This window comes from Parus major, chromosome 9, assembly GCF_001522545.3.
Source record: "Parus major isolate Abel chromosome 9, Parus_major1.1, whole genome shotgun sequence".
NCBI lineage: Eukaryota > Metazoa > Chordata > Aves > Passeriformes > Paridae > Parus > Parus major.
In genome coordinates this window covers 15,908,910-15,925,740 of record NC_031778.1, presented here as the reverse complement: position 1 = coordinate 15,925,740, position 16,831 = coordinate 15,908,910, and the positions used below count along the sequence as shown (strand labels likewise).

Genomic DNA, 16,831 nt, shown 5'->3' with positions numbered 1-16,831 from the left:
TAACGGGCGAATCATTTCCATGTTCGTTGAGTGGCAGCGCCGCGCCAGGGGGCGGGGACGGGGTTCACTCTACTTGGTGAGGATGACCACGGCGGAGGGGGGAGGAAGGGGGTGTGTGTGGGAAAGGGGGCTGCAACGGGAGTCCCAAGGGGGGACCCAAGGGTGAAGAGGATGCGCTGGCCTTTTTTGTTGGTTTGTTTTCCTCCTTATTTAAAAAAAAAAAATAATAATAATTTGCTGCCTAGTCATCTTCATCAGTTTTCTGCTTCTTGGGATCGACGTCATCATCCTGGGGGGAAAGCAAAGCTGTCAGGAGGAGAAGGGGACTGGGGCCTGCTGGGGGCAGGCAGGAGCAACCCCCAGGGGAGGTGGGGGTTTTCGGGTCCCTCTCCCACCTCAGGGGCAAGGCCAGATGTTTCTCTCCCCTCAGGCAAAATCCTCTCTTCTCAGGGAGCCCCCCCGAGTGCCCTCACCCAGGCCCTGCCCTGAGCATTTCAGGGCTCCTCAGCCCAGGGCCAGGGCTCCCCTGGGCAGGAGCAGACACCCCCCCCTAACCAGGCCAGCATATAAACAGAACTGGGCTGTGTCCCTGGAGAGACATGGGGAGCACACAGGCAGAGCATCCCAGGCCCAGGGCCCAGCCCCTGTGGCCCCACTGACACCCTCCCTCTCCCCAAGCCTTCTGGGAGCACGTGTGACTCTGAGGGGGTGCCTACTCTTCCTACCTCATCATCCTCAGCTGCCCGTTTGCCTGTGGCTCCCTCAGCTTCGTCGTCATCATCACCGTCCTCTTCCTCACCTGGAGTACAAAGGGAGGAAATGTGAGACCCTCTGGGAGAGTTCCGGTACCCCACACCTCCCCCTGTGGGTTTAATACTGTCTCATCCCCATGCTGCAATGCCATGTCCCCATCTCCCCAGGCAGCACACAGCCTGTTCAGGACAACAGGTGACACAGGACATGGTGGCTTTCTGGGCATCCAACTTTCCTGACCCACCAATGGGAAAATAAGGATTGGCAGCCTCCAGTCTGGTTCACACTGCATTTGTAACACAGACAGTGGGATGGAAAACCCCCACCTGCCACAAGTGCCAAAATCATGGCAAAAATGGGGGGGGAAAAAAGAGAGGAAAAAACACTAGTGGCTGCTTTGCCTAACCTCTCCAGATTACTTCTGCTTCCCTTCGCAGCTATTAGTCCATCTTTAATGAGTTAAGAGAGCCAGAACGCATTAGTTCTGAGTCAGAACACTTTCTAATTATCAGAACAGCAAACAAATGCTTCCAACTTATCTTACAGCCAGCCAGGAGGATGAGCAGTGAGCTCTGGGCTTTGACCCACTTTGAGCTCAAATAGGCCAGTGGATCAAAACGACTGAGTCAATCACCTTCGGCCAGTTTTGGGGACTCGGGGGCAAGCCCAGAGGCACAACAGCTTCTCAGCTGTCCAGACAAGTCTCTTGTGTAACAGGAGACCCTACTAAAACTTAGAGAGTTAAGGCCAGTAAGCTGGCTTTAAACCACCGCCACGAGCCACACGTATGGACAGCTGGGGGGATTAAGGTCAGCCCATCCTCCCCCCACCTCTCCCAACGTGTGCCCAGCTGCAGTGTGGCCCATGCGGCGGGAAGGGCCAAGATTAGCTCCCAGCGATGGATCAACACCCCGGCAGCCATCACATGCACTGGGGCTGGCCGGCAGGTCAGGTGACAGCACCAAGCTGATTGGGAGCATTTTTAGTTCTTTGAGCTGCTTTAAGCAAAGCAAATAATGAGATGGGATGGAGAGATGCAAGAGGAAAATATACCCTCAAGCTCTCCTCTGCTGTCAAACCCCGGGAGTTTGGCTGCAAGTCTTGGCTAAAAAAGCTGATGCAAGCTGGACTTGCTGCCTTTAAATCTCTCTCCTGCAGTGCTCAGGTGCAGCTCTCAGGCAGGGATCGCCCGAGGGCAGCAGGCAGGGACAGAGCCCGTGCCAGCGGTCAGAGCCCATGCCGGAGCCCTGCAAGGCATCGGCGTCTCCAGGCACCGCGTGCCAAATCGTGCCTGTGCTCGGTGAGCTGGGAAGAGCAGGGCTGGCACTGCGGGACCAAAGCTCCCCGGGTTTGTCACAGCAGTATCCAAGCAACACTTCCACCCCACATATGCGCCTGCAGCACACGCATCCTCCCTGCTCCTGCCCAAGAGGAGCAGGGAGAGCCAAGTATTCCCCATCTCATCCAGCCTAAAGTAGGGCTGGGGGTAAACGGGCTCAGGAGAGCACATAGCAGTGCTGCACCTGTCCCCAGAGGTTAAAACCACAAGTTAAAGAGGGTCACAATTCCCAGCTTTTCCTAGTGAACTAATTCCTACTGAAGGGCACAGCAGGCTGCTGAGAGAGTGCTACCCCAAAGGAGGTGGCTTTCCCAGCTCACACTCTGAATACGCACTGGTTTAATGGTCATTAAATTTTCAGCCCTGTCCCCAACTCCCTAAACTAGCCATCAGGTTAGTAGGTCAGCACGTAAACCAAAAATTCACAGGGGATTAACCTAGTAAGAGATAATCAGAGGCCCCGAGTTCATCTCAGCATAACAAGAAAGGTTTTCTCCCCGCCTTAACAAGGATAAAAATAAACAATGTTATTCATCCAAGCAGTTCTTGGGGAAAAAAATAATAGCAGGGAGAGTGAGAAGTGATTTGGCAAGTCACTGCTGCCAAAACCCACTTCCAGGCTGGGTCAGGTCAGGAAGCAGCAGAGGGCAGGGACACTGCAGCCATAGAAGGCTCAAAGCAAGCCCATCTACTCCAGCTGGAGGAGCAGGTAACAGCCGCAGGTTCCTCTGGTTGTCTCCACACAACATCCAGCCTGGGAAAGAGGGCTGCGTGAGCCTCTCAGCACGCTGCTCCATGAACAAGGATGGTGACATGCATTCTGTGCCTGGGCCAAGGCATGGCCACCCAGGGCTGTCCCTGTCCCACTGGCCAGTGCTGGTGTCTGCAGCAGTGGCTGTGCTCACAGGAGTCAAGGGCAGATTTTACTACTCGCACGGAAGGGCTAATGCGCTTATTCAGCGCCGCGGTACGGTGCTGTCTGGCCAGAGGGAGGGAGGAAGGAATCTGCCCTCAACCTGCTGGAAGGGATTCAAGGCTGACTTCACTCCCAGCAGCGGTGGCTCGGCAAGCAAGGAAGGAGCAAGCCTGTCTGGTGGGAGCTGTCTGCCCGCAGCCACGAGGGGGAGATGCTGCTCTCTCTGCTCGCCTCCGCTTCCCGGGAGCCTGCTGTCCAGAACAGGACACCGCTGTGGGATGGGGGGAACAAACAAAGTTACCATCACCCTCTTCCTCCTCATCCTCTTCTTCACCACCTTCCTCTTCCTCTTCGTCTACTTCGTTGTCAGCCTCCTGCTCTCCGTTTTCCTCGTTCTCCTTGGCAAGACAAAACATCACTTAAAAAAATGCACTGGGAAGGGAGAAGGTGGAAGAGACATTCAGCACAAGTGCACGTTCCCACCTTTCCTGCCGAAAGCAAAGCACCAGCCCACCAAAGCCCTGGGTGCACATCCCGCTTCCTTCCTGCCTCCACACAACCCAGGCACAAAGGATCAAGCCCACAGTAACTTGGGGCTGCAGCTTTGAGACAAAGCTTGCGATGGCTCTCATGACACATTGAAATGTGGCACAGTGATTTTCCCCCAGCATGTTAAAAGAGGAAACCGACCAGTTTACTTGTACATGATGTATTTCCCAGCTCAACTGGTTGTAACATTGTAAATCCTAGTGGGTTTTTAAATTTTTTTTCCTCTTTACCCCTGCCTAGGGAAGAGGCGGTACTGGACAGCTTCACACGGCTGTCAGGGAGGGAATCTAAGCCCAGCCCTTCTCTTCTGCACAACTTGAACAGCCCAGAGGCTGGGAGTGTCTGCGTAACGTGAAACACCAAGGTTGGAGGGCTCTGCGGGGCTCAGGGCTGCCATTCGCAGGGGTCCCCTCTAAACAGTGCTAGGGACAAACTTGCAGCAAAAGCAAGAAGAGAGGAAAACAAAAAAGTATTGGTGTACAGACTCTGCCTCTCTCAGCAGACTGCAGCAATACTCACAGCGTTGCCGTTGGCTGGTGCATCTCTGCCATTTTCTGTTTCTTCAACAACTTCCTTCTTCTCTTTTAGATCCTGGAAGGAGCAGAAAAGCAGAGAAGTCACCCCGATTCCAGGTGTCTGGGTCAGAGAAGCTGCAGATCAGGTGTGAAAAACAGTCTGAGAGCGAGAGCAGGAGCTGGTTTCTCTTCACACAGATTTGTTCGCCACGTTCTGGCTCCTCCTTGGGAACGGGAAAACATGGGGGCGAATCTCAATCCAAGCCAGCCTTGCCAGAGCAGCCATCTAAAAAAGAGACTGCTCTGTTTCACCTCTGAGCTCCCAAACAGACAGAGCTGGCTGCCTGCATATATGCTCAACAGCAGCAGAGCTGGCTGATTGCCCATCTTAGCACAGTCCACGCAAGCTCCTGCAATGCCATGGAGAGCCGGCAGCCCCGTCCAAAGGACGGGCTCCACCGCCCTGGGGCTGCGGGCATCCACGGCAGCTCAGTACCTTCACAGCAGGAACAAATCCCAGGGACTCATTAGCAGAGGCTGTGGTCTCTGCCTTGCCTGGGGAAAATCATACAGCAAATATTACATGCCTGGTCTTTCTCGCAGCAGCGGAGAGGAGGCTCCAGCATCCAGCTCACAGCTTAAAGTGTAACAGGATGGGGTGGGGGAAGAAGTCTATTTTTACACTGCTCCAAGAGCCGTGCCTGGCTAGTTTGGTTCAAGCCTCCATCGCGAGCAGAGCGGGAGCTTGTGTGTTTTTGCTATTGATCACTGTCAAAATGTCATGCCAAGTCGCTCAGCAAACAGGCTGAAAGGATCCAACTTTATGTTCCTGCATTAAGAACACTTGGATTTAACACTGGCATCTCTGCTTGCATCCTCCTCCCCTTCTGTTCTTCCATCAGCTGGAGTGAGATCCTTCAGCATAGTGAGCGCTACCCCAGCCAAGGAAAGCAGGGAGGCCCTTCCCCAGGGCCAGCAGCACAGCCACAGCCTCCTTCAGCAGCAACCATGAGGTGTTTAAAAGTTGCTGGAAGCTCCTGCTCTACTGCAGTGGCTTCTCCCCCTCCTGCCGGCCCTTTGCAGCTGCCGTGCCACCTACGGACAGCGGGCACTTGCACTCCCGGGAGCCACTGCCTCATGGGAACACAGCAGGGAAAAGCACAGCCCTGGTCCTGCTAGTGTAATCACTGTTCCCTTCAGAGAGGGCTTCTCCCCTGCAAACTGCTCAGGGGAGGAAGCACAGGCATTTTAGACCACCAGGTTACTCAAACAGACAGATGCTGTTTCCTCCTGAGGCACCCAGCAGGGTGCCAGTGCATTGAGGAAAGACTCTCTGGAAGAAAGCTTTGAGGGGACAACACCTGTTGACCAAACCTCACCTACGCAAACCTACCCAGGAGTCCAGAGTAAAACAAACACAAGTTCCCGCCTCCTTTCACCGCTCACACATAAATCCCAGGCCACCCCCTGTACACTGCCCAGCTCCACCACAGTTTTACACTGTCAGTGGCTTCCACTACCATGTTCCACAACCATTTGGCCTCTCGTGCATCACTGGGCTACAGCTGCTGCATCACACCAGGCACATGGGCACGAGGGCGACAAAGCAGTTCCCAAGTTAAACACAGAGCAAGTCAAGCAGTCAGAATTTCCACATCTAACAGTGCCCAACAGTTCTTTTTAAAACAAGTTGTTCACAAACTGCAAGCAATTAACCAAGTGAAGGAACAACTCACTCTTGGGCACTTTAGCTGGACAGATCTCCAGCCCTGACCTTTTCTGCATCACTGAAAATGCTCTCAGTTTAACCACTATCACAATGCCAGGTCATGAAGTTTATGGTAGCAACAGGATTGCAGAGAGCATCACAGATTCACCCTTTTCCTTTCCCACTCCAACACAAACAGATGTACAAGGGAACATCCAGACTAAAGGCCGGTGCAGCAGCAGGGCTGCTCAGGCGCCAAGGCTGGGACATGGCCTCTAATTATAGGTGTGTCAGGTCTGTTTGTCTATGGAATGAATAGCAGCGGTGTAGAGTCACATACCACCGACCCAGAAAGCTCTACCTTCTCCCCGGCCCTACTCTCGGCAGCATCTCGGTGGGAAGCAGGGGAATATCAGGAGCCGGGGACGGCAGAGGCGCCGCCGCAGCCCGCGCCTCCCGCCGGCAGGGGGCTCACCCGCGCCGCCACGCGCGCAGCCGCCATTCAAACCGCGCGCCACTATCCGCGTCCCGCTGATTGGCCGGCGGCCAACGCGGCGCCCCGCGGGCTGCCGGGAGCTGTAGTCCCGGCGGGGGCGGCGCGGCGGACTCCGGCTCCCAGGCCCGCACGTGGTGGGCGCCCCGCGGCACCGGCCGGGGGCGGCGCCCGGGCGGGGCGGGAGCCCCTTCCCCCCCTATCCCCGCCTCCCGGGAGCGTTCAGGACGGCGAGGCGGGACGAGGGCGAACGGCCCCGGTGCCTCCGCGCTTCTCGGGGCTGTGGGGGGGGTCACCTTGCCGCCGTGCGCGCCTCCGCCCGCCCTGCAGCGCGGACCCTTGATCGCTCCCAGGAGCGTGAGCCCAGAGACGAGGCCACTTCCCGCACGCGGTAAAGGGCAGGGGAAGGTTAACGGCAAACTTGGCCCCGTTTCCCCGGGGAAAGATGGGGATCGACCCGCCTCGCCGCTTCCCGGCAGCGGGAGAGCCGGAGGCGGCGGGGACCAAGCCGCGGCCCCGGAACGGAGGCAGGGCAAGCGGAATGGGGGCAAGGCTGCGGGAGCGGGAAACAGAAGTGAAATCGAAATCTGCCAGAAACGGCGTTTTGTTGGTTGTATTTTATAAGTCCTACTCCCCGTCGGATATTTTTTTTTTCCCCTCCAGCCGCGCTTCCCCCGGGAGCGGCGCGACCCGAGGCCGGCCGGGGCGCAGGGTGAGGAGGCCACCGGGCGCGTCCTCCGCTGCCTTCCCACGCACTAGCCCAGGTCGGGTCCCCTCGCAACTTTTCCGGCCGTGGCCCCGGGCTCAACGGGGCGCACCGTGGCCGCTCGGGGAGCGCAGTCCCCCCGGGGGACGCTCCGCCACGGAGAGCAGACAAAGGCGTGCGCCGGGAGCCGCAGTGGGGACTCCCGGGAGAGCCTCTCCCGGCTGGTACCGGCGCTCCCCAAAGGCTTCCCATCACCTCCAGCAGCGACTCGCAAAGTTATCCCACTGCGAGGAGCTCGGGCCAGAGCCTGCGCCCTCAGCCTCGCCGCCCCAGCGCACCGGGGTATCTCCCACTGTAGGGGTACTCCCATGGGGGCAACTTAAAAAATAACAAAAGCCCCCCCAGGACAACTCTGGAGCACCCCCCACTCCCCCTCACCTCCGAGGGCAACTCAGATATAGAAACCCCCAATTCGGGGCAGCACCTAAAGCGCAAATGCCCCCCCCCACACTCCTTCCGGAGGGCAACGCCGAAAAAACAACTGCCCCCCCCACACTTGAGGGGCAACACCGACACGGCAGACGCCCCTCCCGCATCAACCGGGTGCAACTCCGAAATAGCAATCACCCGCCCACCCCGCTTTTCGGCAGCAACTCCACAACAGACACTGCCCCCCCCCCACCCCTCCGGTGCGGGTTCCGGAGCGCTTCCCCCCACACCCCCCCCGCAGGGACGGGGCCGAGCGGGACACAAGTTTGACGGGGCTGTCAAGCTCCCGCACCGCGGATTGAATGAGCGAGCGCTGCCGGGTGCCGAGGCACTGCCGGCGTGTACCCCCCCGGCTCCCCAAGCCCCTCCGCAGCGGGACGGTCAGCCGCTGTCCCCAGGAAAGACGGGAGGGAGCGGGACACGGAGCGGCGGGGCTCGACAGCACCGGCAAAGGCGGCGAGCACGTTTCCCGCACACTGTAGACAAAGGAACGGCGCTGGCAGCCCCGCACAGTGAGCGCGGCGGCGCCGGCTCCGCGCCGCGCCGCCCCGCCAACTTCAACGAGAAGGACGGAGGGAGAAGGGGGAGAAATGAGGGGGCGGGACGGGCAGGGGGGGAAAAAAAATTCGATAAAAAAAAAATCATAAAAGGGGAAAAAAAAGCCAGAAATCGCTCAGAAAAAAAAAAAAATTAAAACAGGGGAGAAAAAAAGCTGTGGAGCACGGAACGAGGCGTCAGGTCGCTAACCTTGGCGGAGATCTCAGCGCTGGTGTCCACGGCCGCGTCGGACATGGCGGGGGCGTGCGGGGCTGTGTCGCGCGGGGCTGCGGCGGCGCGGGCGGGCGGGCAGAACAATGCCAAGATGGCTTTGCGCGAGCCAGTGGGAACTCACGCGGCGCCGCCGGCCCTCTTATAGAGCCGGGGGGCGGCGCGCGCGCTGCCCCGCGCCGCGCCCCATTGGCCGCGCGCGCCGCGGCCGCCGGGCGCCCATTGGCCGCGGCGCAAACAATGGGGCACGGCCGCTTAAAGGAGCCGGCGAGCGCCGCCACTGCGGTAATGAGTTGGGTCCGGTCTCAGCGTGGCGGGCGCAGAGGGAAGGAGAGCCACGCCTCCCGAGCTACCTCCGCCCCCGCCGCCTCCGCCCCGCCTCTCCCGCCGTGTGAGGCGGCGGGCGGGAGTGAGGGGGGGAAGCTCCCGCCGCGCCTGCGGAGGGGCGGAGGGGAAATAATAAGAGTTAAAAATAAGAATAATAACAGTAATGCGGGAGAACCGGCGCTGCCCTCCCCCATCCCGCTACCATGGGGCTGCCGGTGGTCCTGGGGCAGCCCCGTTCCTGCGGTACCCCGCTTGCCCCCCTCGTTCACTGTGCTTTCGGCGCCCCGCGGAAACTTTGGCCACAACAACCGCGGCCGCCCCTGGGGGAAGCGGGGAGGGGCGGCCCGCCCAGCCTGCCGCGCAGAAATGCGGGATTCCCACCCGTTTGCTTATTTTACAGTAAAAAAAAAAAAACGTACTCAAGATGCTTCTACTTCCCCCCGCCCCAGCCTTGTGCGAGTTAAAGGCTGGAGGCGCACCAGGAGCTTCTCTATGCTCTCCATTCCGCAGCTTTCCGTTATATACGGCCATACCCCTCGCACTGCGCCCGCGGGCACCGGGGCCACATCTATCCCCCTCACACCGCGGGGTAACGGGGCACCGACGCAGCGAGTGAGGGGACTCTGCCACACTCAAGATGGCGCCGAGAGCCCTTCGTGGGGCAACCACACGGTGTTACCATCCCCTGGGAGCCGCTCCGCCGCTCACAACGGCCCCGGTGGTGAGACAGCGCCGTGGGTGTACAGTCCCCGGCGCGGAAAACGCAAAGCAAAAGGTGAAGGGGTGGGAAAAACGCCCCTCCAAACGGAGCAGAGCGGCTGCCACACTCAACATGGCCGGCGGACCGAGGCAGAACTTGTCCTCGGAGGGCGGGATATAGGGATCGAGCAATGTGGATTGGTCGGCAGCGCCAGGCGAACACTGTGCTGACGCTTTGCGGCTTTTTCTTGGCTGAACCGGCTGTCTATCTACGGCGAAGTGGTTTTGAAAACCCGGAGTCGGCTCGGGGCGGCGCTGAGGAGCGGAGTTGGGGCCGGTCGGCCGGGGACCGGGATGGGGGGGGCTGCCGCGGGCGGGGGGCGCTGATCCCGGCTACTGGGAGCCGCGCTGACCCGGGGTTGTTCCCTTTACGGCTTCAGGAGAGAAGCCATGGTAGCCCCCACACCGCCTGGCACTGGGCGTCGCGGCACGAGGCGTCATGGCGCCGCCGTCCCTTTGCCCCATCCCCACACGCGCCCGGCGGCTGGACACAGAGACAGGGCCCCGTTTCCAGGACAAAATGTCCCTCCCACTCAGCGCAATAGCACAGCAAACACGCTGGTCTGTGCCCGAGCGCACCAAGCAGCGCTTTTCTCCTCAGCCTCGGCGTTCTGCCCCTCGTGGGAGCAGCACTGAGATGGCGGCGTGGGGACGGGGATCAGGGCCCCAGGGCTGATCCGCGGGAGCGGGAAGCACCGGGGCGGCCGACACCTCACGGCGGCCGCTGACCCTTGGACTGACCTCGTGCCGGGGCCAGCCACTCCCTGCCCTGGCCGTCCCCCGGCCCTGGCGGCTGCGACCCCACGAGCAACTCTCGCTTTGCATCACAGGCGCTGTCGACACAGCAGTGCCCCGCTCACGACGGTCGGACACTGCTGGCGTTTTGTCGGGAGGGACCTTTTGGGACGATGGATTTCTCGCATTGGGACCTTTAGGGGATGATGGATTTCTCACGTCGGATGTCCCGCTCTGACCTGGTGGCAGGACTGGGCGGGAGCAGGGCGAGAGTTTCTCCATGCGCTCAGGCAAAGGAGAGGGCTGTGGAAACCGGGATTTCTGGTCGCTGCTGGCTACGCCTCTCGCTTGGAGTGTTCGAGACAAGGGCAGCTGCTATTCCCGGAGACAGGACTCAGTGCGTTTGGGGCAGGTTGCTCGCAGTGCTGGAGGCAGGAGCGCCCTCTGCCACAGCCCAGCCGGGAGCTGGCGAGTCTCAAAATGTGTCCGAAAGAGGAAAGAAAAAAAAAACCCAAGCCCAGCCCCCCTCAAAAAATCACTTCTGCTATAACTTGTCTTTCATGAGTGCCTTCTGTTCAAACTAGGGATGTTCCTTTGGGCTTGGGGTTCCCACGTTTTATGAAGAGTTAAAAAAAGAAAATGAGATGTGGGATATTTCAGGAAGAAAATTCGGAATCTAGGAATCCTCAAGGGATGGTCACACCAGGATCTCACAGAGGACAGGGGGCGGGGGGGGGGGGGGTGGTGGGAGGGTTGGAGATTAAAAAAAACAACCAAGCCTGCAGTGGAAGCAAAACTGCCTTAAACCACTCCGCGTCGGAAATCCATGTATAGCGCTTGCTGCCGTCCCTCCGTGCAGCGGGATAACCGGCTGGCGAGTGCCTGTGCGCCTAAGGCAGGGAGAAGCAAGCTCATCTCGGCGCTTTATGCCTCAGCAGTCCAAAAAGAAACAACAACAGAAACTGTTGCCTGTAAAAGGCAGCTGCTTCTTTACCTCTTCTCCACCCCTCCCCCGACTGCCGGGGCTGGGGAGCGGCTCTTCAGGGAGCAGAGAGAGAAGGAGGAGGGTGGAAGGGGACTTTGTAAAGTGCTCGAGCATCGGGGACAGAAGTTTCCAGGGCTGAGCTTTCTGCCTGGGACCTCGCTCCGTCTGCGGCAGGCGATTGCTTTGGCAAAGGAGCCGAGCTGCCGGAGGAGGAGGAGGTAGGACTTTTCCTTCCTCACCGGCCGTTTCCCTAGCTCAGCAAGTAGCAGTCTCTCTAATCCCCGGCGAAGATCATGCTGCTCGGGCGATTATTTCATCGCGGCAAGCTGCTCCTCGGAGGAAATTCTCATTACGCTCTTCGGAGAGGCAAGGGAGGGGCGACTGTCACTCAGCTGCTCTGGAAAAAACAGAGGGATGAGCCTGCAGCATCCCCGGGCTCCGGCGCACGAGACGTGGTAGTGTTTCTAGGTCAGGCTGGTGATGCGGGACGTGAAGCCGGCCGAGATGACATCCTGGCTGTGTCACCTTCTGTTCCTCGATGGGCCAGGGTTGCACACGGGAACCATGGCTTGGTGGAGGTTTTCTCTGGAGGAGCAGTGCTGGGGGGCTGGGGGGCGATGGGGAGGTGGGAAGGAACTTCATGTGGGCTCATAGGACTGAGGGGAGGTGTGTAGAGAACTGAATTGGCTAATGGGTCCAAAAAGTGTCTTTGAGAGACTCTGGGGCGACGGCTGAGACCTGGCTGCAGGACGCAGAGGCTGCGTTCAAGAGCACTGGCTGCCCCAGCCCAGGGAAGGGTTGATGAGGCTGCCCTCCTCCCTATGTCCCAGGCTGCTGCTCGTCTGTCCATCCCCACGAACCACGTAAACAGGCAGGAGCGGGGCCCTGTGGCACACTTTAATTAAGGGATGGAGACACTGACTTCGCCTTTCCCCAGAGGATTGCAAAAGGCCCAGGCGGGCCCCATACTGCAGCTCACGGCCATCCCTGCTCCGACACGCGCTCTGCCCCCCACGTTACAACACAGGGCTCTGACTCACCAGCCGTGCCCAGCCCGCTGCTTCACAGCCTGTAGACATTGCAGGGATCCCTCAGATGGGTGTAGAGAGTCTCTCTGTGCTCCACTGAATGGACCTGGATGTGGTAGGAAGGACATGGCACAGTTCTTGGGCCTCTGTATAGAGCCACAGAGTGAAAACAATATTGTGGAGGAGTTATCCTCTGTGACTGGAGGGTGTGGGAAAGGGCGTGTGACCTCTTCAGATCCTCTGACCCCAGCAGGCAATGGCACCATAGTCCCTTGATGCTCACTGGCTTCTTTGTGGCTCTGGGAAGCCACTGCCCTATCTGGCTGAGATGTGGTGCCAAGGCAGTCCCTTTTCTGCCACACGTGGGTGCTGTCAGGAGCCAGGGCCAGGTAGAGGGGAGCAATATAACCCAGAACTGCTGCTAATCCTGCTCCTGGCAAGCAGAGAGGGGACATGATAGAGGGACCAGGGAAGCCTCCAGTTTGGGATGCTGGCTGTTCCAGGGAGCCCACAACATCCGGAGTGGATCCAGCATCTCCTGGCTGCCAAGAGCCAGCACTGCTGATGCCATGACCCAGGTGCCAGTATGCACATCCCTGTCCTTCCTTGCCTGTGTGTTGGAACAATCTCAACTCATCCCTAAGGGATGGCCAGAGCCCCATGGCAAGGTTTAAAGGAAAGCTGATTATTGCCTTTCTCTCAAGGGAAGGGTGAGGAGGCCAATGGGGTAACATGCTCCCGAGGCCAGGGGAAGACATCTGTGTTCTAGGGTGTGGGCTCTGTGAAGCTGGAAAACAGTTGTTTCTCTCTCATCAGTGTTTTCCGGTTTTCCTCCAGTTTGAAGGCTGGTTGTGACTACAAGCTGTGGATCAGACCCAGAGCAAGGGCCCATGGCATAGTGCTTACACACCCACATCCCGCCCCAGGCCTGGGCCTTTGGCCAGAGACAGGGTTTCACTTCTCAGGGATCCTGTCCCACTGCTCAAATGATGCATGGAAGAGATTTAAAAGAAGAGAGGAAGGTGGGAGGGAGGAGGTGAGTCCAGATTCTCTTCCCTCCCTCCCTCTTCTCAGCACTTTGCAAACACGGTATCTTCCCTCCTGGAGGAGGGAAAACGCCTCCTGCACGTGCCCAAGGCTGGATGTGTGTTTGGGCAGGGATTTCCCCATGGTGTAGCCAGCCCCAAGCACATGACCCCGATTGTGCCCTACTATCTGGCCTCCTTCCTCATGCTGTCCCCAGCAGGACAGCACTCAGTGCCACACCACAGGAGACCCCACCCAACCAGGGCCACCTGTCTGCCCCAGGCTGGCCCTGAACTGTCACTGGCTATCATCCTGCGAGGACAACTGTGGAGAGCCACCACTCCTTGGTCTCATCCCTCCTTGGTGCGTTGGCACACCTGGGAGAAGACGGACACAAAACGCGCACGCACACACTCGCAAAACCAATCCCAAATCTGGATCAGTATCAGAGAGAATTAATTACTGGCTCATGCATATTCAGATGAGAAACTCAGCTGAACCTGGCGGCGCCTTGGGCGGCCCTGCAAAGGAGAATTCCTCTGGAGAGATATAAATCACCGCTCCCCTCTATTGCTTTCCCCATGGAGCGCTACCTCCTGGGGAAGAACTGAACCTTGATTTCCTTTCTTCCCCTCCTTCTTTTTCGTTTTCAATCTGCGCGGGGCCCCTGTAATTACAATGGGCTGCTTTAGGGCTTGAGTTATTTATTGGGTAACAGGGACACACCTACCCGGCTCCAGCCGCCTGCCTGGCCGCATGTTGTGGCTTGTCCTGCCTACCCAGGAGCGCCTGCCGTGCCGTGCTGTGCCATGCCGTGCTGCGCCATGCCGTGCTGCGCCATGCCGTGCTGCTTTAGCTCGAGACAGCACAGGCAGCAGTAGCAAATGGGGACCACCAGCCTTACATGATCCACTAAAGGCACATCCACGGTGGTATAGTCCCTGTGAGCAGGGGCGAGAGTCACACTCTTGCTTATTGCAAAACACTGTCTCGCATGCACCTTTGGGGTGCCGCTGGAGCTCACACCACTTGTGAAATCCTTGGCCCCATTTTATAGGTGGGGAAAGTGAGGCATGGAGTAGGGAGGTGATTTCCTCAGGATCATCCCCAGAGATTGGAAGAAGAACTCATCCCTCTAACCAATGTGTGGCTGGGAAAGAAGGTGCCAGCCCAGGTTCACACCTCAAGACTTTGGCTGGTAGGATCGGTCCCCTGTGCCTCTGCTTTGCTTCTTGGTGGGAATCCTCTGCCCAGCCCCATCTCTGCATCCCTCTGCCCAGCCCCAGCTCTGCATCCCCCTGCCCAGCCCCTCTCCCCCCACAGGCAGGCCTGTGCACTCAGAGGAGACGAGCACTCGGGGCTGGAGACCACATGGCTGGAGGGAATTAAATAATTGATGGACCAGAAGTCTCAAGCAGATACCAAATCTCCAGGGGCAGCATGTGAGAGGCAAAGCAGAGCCCCAGACAAGACCCTTCTCTCTGATATGATGCCAACATATCTTATTCCTGCCTGGGGCTTCTGGTGGGCCAGAGATGTGGGGTTCTGGGGGTCGGAGTGCTCCTCCGCTCATCTCCCAGTTTGTCCCCCGCGCTGCTGGAACTCTGGAGGGACTGGCCACCTTCCAGCCCTGCAGGGAGGAGCCAGGGGAAGGAGGCTGCTGTTTCCAGGCTGAAACCCTCCTGCTTGGGGTGGTTCTCACTGAACAGCACCTTTGGAAAGATTGGGGCTGAGCAGAGAAGAGGAAAGAAGTCTGCCAAATCAGGTGGGTGCTTGGCTCTTCCCTGTACAAGAATGTGGGGCCACCAGAAAGCAGCAAGTTCCAGTTAAAGGGAGAGCTCTCCTGCCACCGCTGAGCTGTGGCCTCCTTGCTGTGGGAGCATCAAAAATGCCTTAAAAATTTACAGGCAAAAAGTAACTGGATAAATTCAGCAGAGAAATTGGAAGAAGTTAAATCCAGTGGTGTCACTCCCTGTTCTAGAGGTCCCTCAGTTCCAAAGCCTCAGTGATTGGGAAAGGGTCACTACCTAACAGTTCCTCTCTGGCTTCCTACCTTCAGCATCATGTCGGAGGTGCTGGTCACCCACTGCTCACCCAGCCTCGATGGACATCAGCGGGTCAGAAGGTGAAAGGACTCCCCATGCAATGGCCATGGATCCCACACATCAGCCTTGCAGGGTTGTGGTGGCAAGAGGAACAAGTTTTCCCACCCAAAACACTGATCAAGACCTGTGATGGGCTTTGCCAGGCTGCAGCATGAAGCATCTCTCTGCATTAGACATATTTGTTGATATTTAATCCACCAATAAAAGCAGTGCATGACCAAATTGAATATTTAATTTAATATACACTAACCGGGAGCTGGTTGGCATTGCACCCAATGGAAAATGTTTGCTGCCCTCTCTCTCTCTCTTTTTAGCAGATTTTTCATGAAAAGTTGTTGATTTTTTTTTCTTGTAATTTATTCATTTTTTTTTTTCCTTTAGGTAATAACAATATGATTTGAAAATGACAATTTTCATTTACCAACTCAGGATTTTAATGAACAAGCTGTTTGAATAACCATTTGGACAACTATTGAAAAAAAAAAGGGAAAGAAGAATGCATTTGAAATCCTCAAAATAGCTCCCCCCTCCACCAACTACAGTAATTTGCAGAAGAGTAGTTCCTTCATTTTTTTCCCCCAGCATACTAGATGAAACATTTGAGAGTGTTTGAAGCTGGCAAGAACTGCATTTCTAGCTACTGATGTCATGAAAATATAAATTGGCAGATTTTTCACGCTGGGTCAATGTGTAGCGATAAGCACAATGCCATACCTTTAGGAGCAGTATTTGTTGGTAAACAGATGGGGAGCAGCCTGTAATGTCCATAGTCAATAATAAACAGCCAATGTTCAGTGCCGGGGTGGCTGTCGGAGCAATAAATTGAGGATCTTCCTGGTGGAGCCTGGGCCATCCTGGGCTGTCACTGTTGAGCCTGTTGTGGGGAAAATACACAACGTGGAGAATCACAATGAATAATTTAGAGAGTGTCCTTGTTCTACGTTCTTCAACTGCCCATTGACTCATTTCTGCTGCTCCCATTTCAAGCAACTGGAGGAATCCTTCCTATTTTCCATGCCAAATATAGCAGTTTTTCCAGAAATGCTCAAACACACAAGCCAGGAAGTTTCCCTTCTCCGGGTGAGTCACTGGAAGTTCAGGCTGCATTTTCATGATTGCTTCAAGCCGATCGAAATCTGTGCTGCTGCCAAAGGAGCCGTCCAGCTCTGCCAGTGTGCGGCCTCCCTCACTGCTTGTGCATCGAAAGGGAATTAGGGAACAGACTCTGCCTTTTTTCCTTTTTTTTTTTTCAATTTTCAAACAGTTTATTTGGCCAACTTGTCTCATGGCTGTGCAGGCTTTAGGGGAGCTTGTCTGGTCTGGAAGACCTGGTATAAGGATGCTTCTTACTTCAGTGGCTAAAAGCAAAAGGGATGTGGGGGAAATGCCACCCCTGTGGGGTCACAGTGTCACTCAGCTCAGCTGCAGAGCTTATGGGCTCTGTGTTCACACTCCCTGCTCCAGGGCGGAAACACAGGGAAGATCCCTGCCAAGAGATTTTCTTGGACGGCATTTCTGAGATTCTGGACAAGGACTGGGGACATTGCAACCCATCTGTATCTGAGGACTGCCCCCTACTTGTTAAGGGTGCTCAGGAATCCCACTTCAGTAGAGACACCTGTGATAGGAT

The 16,831-nt window shown here is 57.1% G+C and overlaps 1 protein-coding gene and 1 long non-coding RNA gene across 5 annotated transcripts; one reads left to right on the top strand and one right to left on the bottom strand.

Moving 5' to 3' along the window:
• Positions 1-197: 197 nt before the first annotated feature.
• On the bottom strand, positions 198-8,374 carry PTMA (prothymosin alpha). 4 transcript variants are annotated; one of them, XM_015638317.1, is made up of 5 exons: positions 8,216-8,374; positions 4,077-4,148; positions 3,310-3,403; positions 726-799; positions 198-289 (listed from the first exon to the last, which is right to left on the bottom strand). In XM_015638317.1, the coding sequence occupies exons 1-5, from the start codon at positions 8,258-8,260 to the stop codon at positions 242-244; spliced, it is 333 nt and encodes a 110-aa protein (XP_015493803.1). In that variant the 5' UTR covers positions 8,261-8,374; the 3' UTR covers positions 198-241. The 4 variants fall into 4 exon arrangements, with proteins under 4 accessions (XP_015493803.1, XP_033372634.1, XP_015493802.1 ...); XM_033516743.1 differs by having other exon boundaries at positions 3,316-3,403; XM_015638316.3 differs by having other exon boundaries at positions 3,310-3,406; positions 8,216-8,365.
• Positions 8,375-10,835: 2,461 nt separating this feature from the next.
• On the top strand, positions 10,836-16,002 carry LOC117244879. The gene is made up of 2 exons (XR_004498774.1): positions 10,836-11,260; positions 15,156-16,002. It is a non-coding gene; the product is annotated as an uncharacterized LOC117244879 (long non-coding RNA).
• The last annotated feature ends 829 nt before the right edge of the window (positions 16,003-16,831 follow it).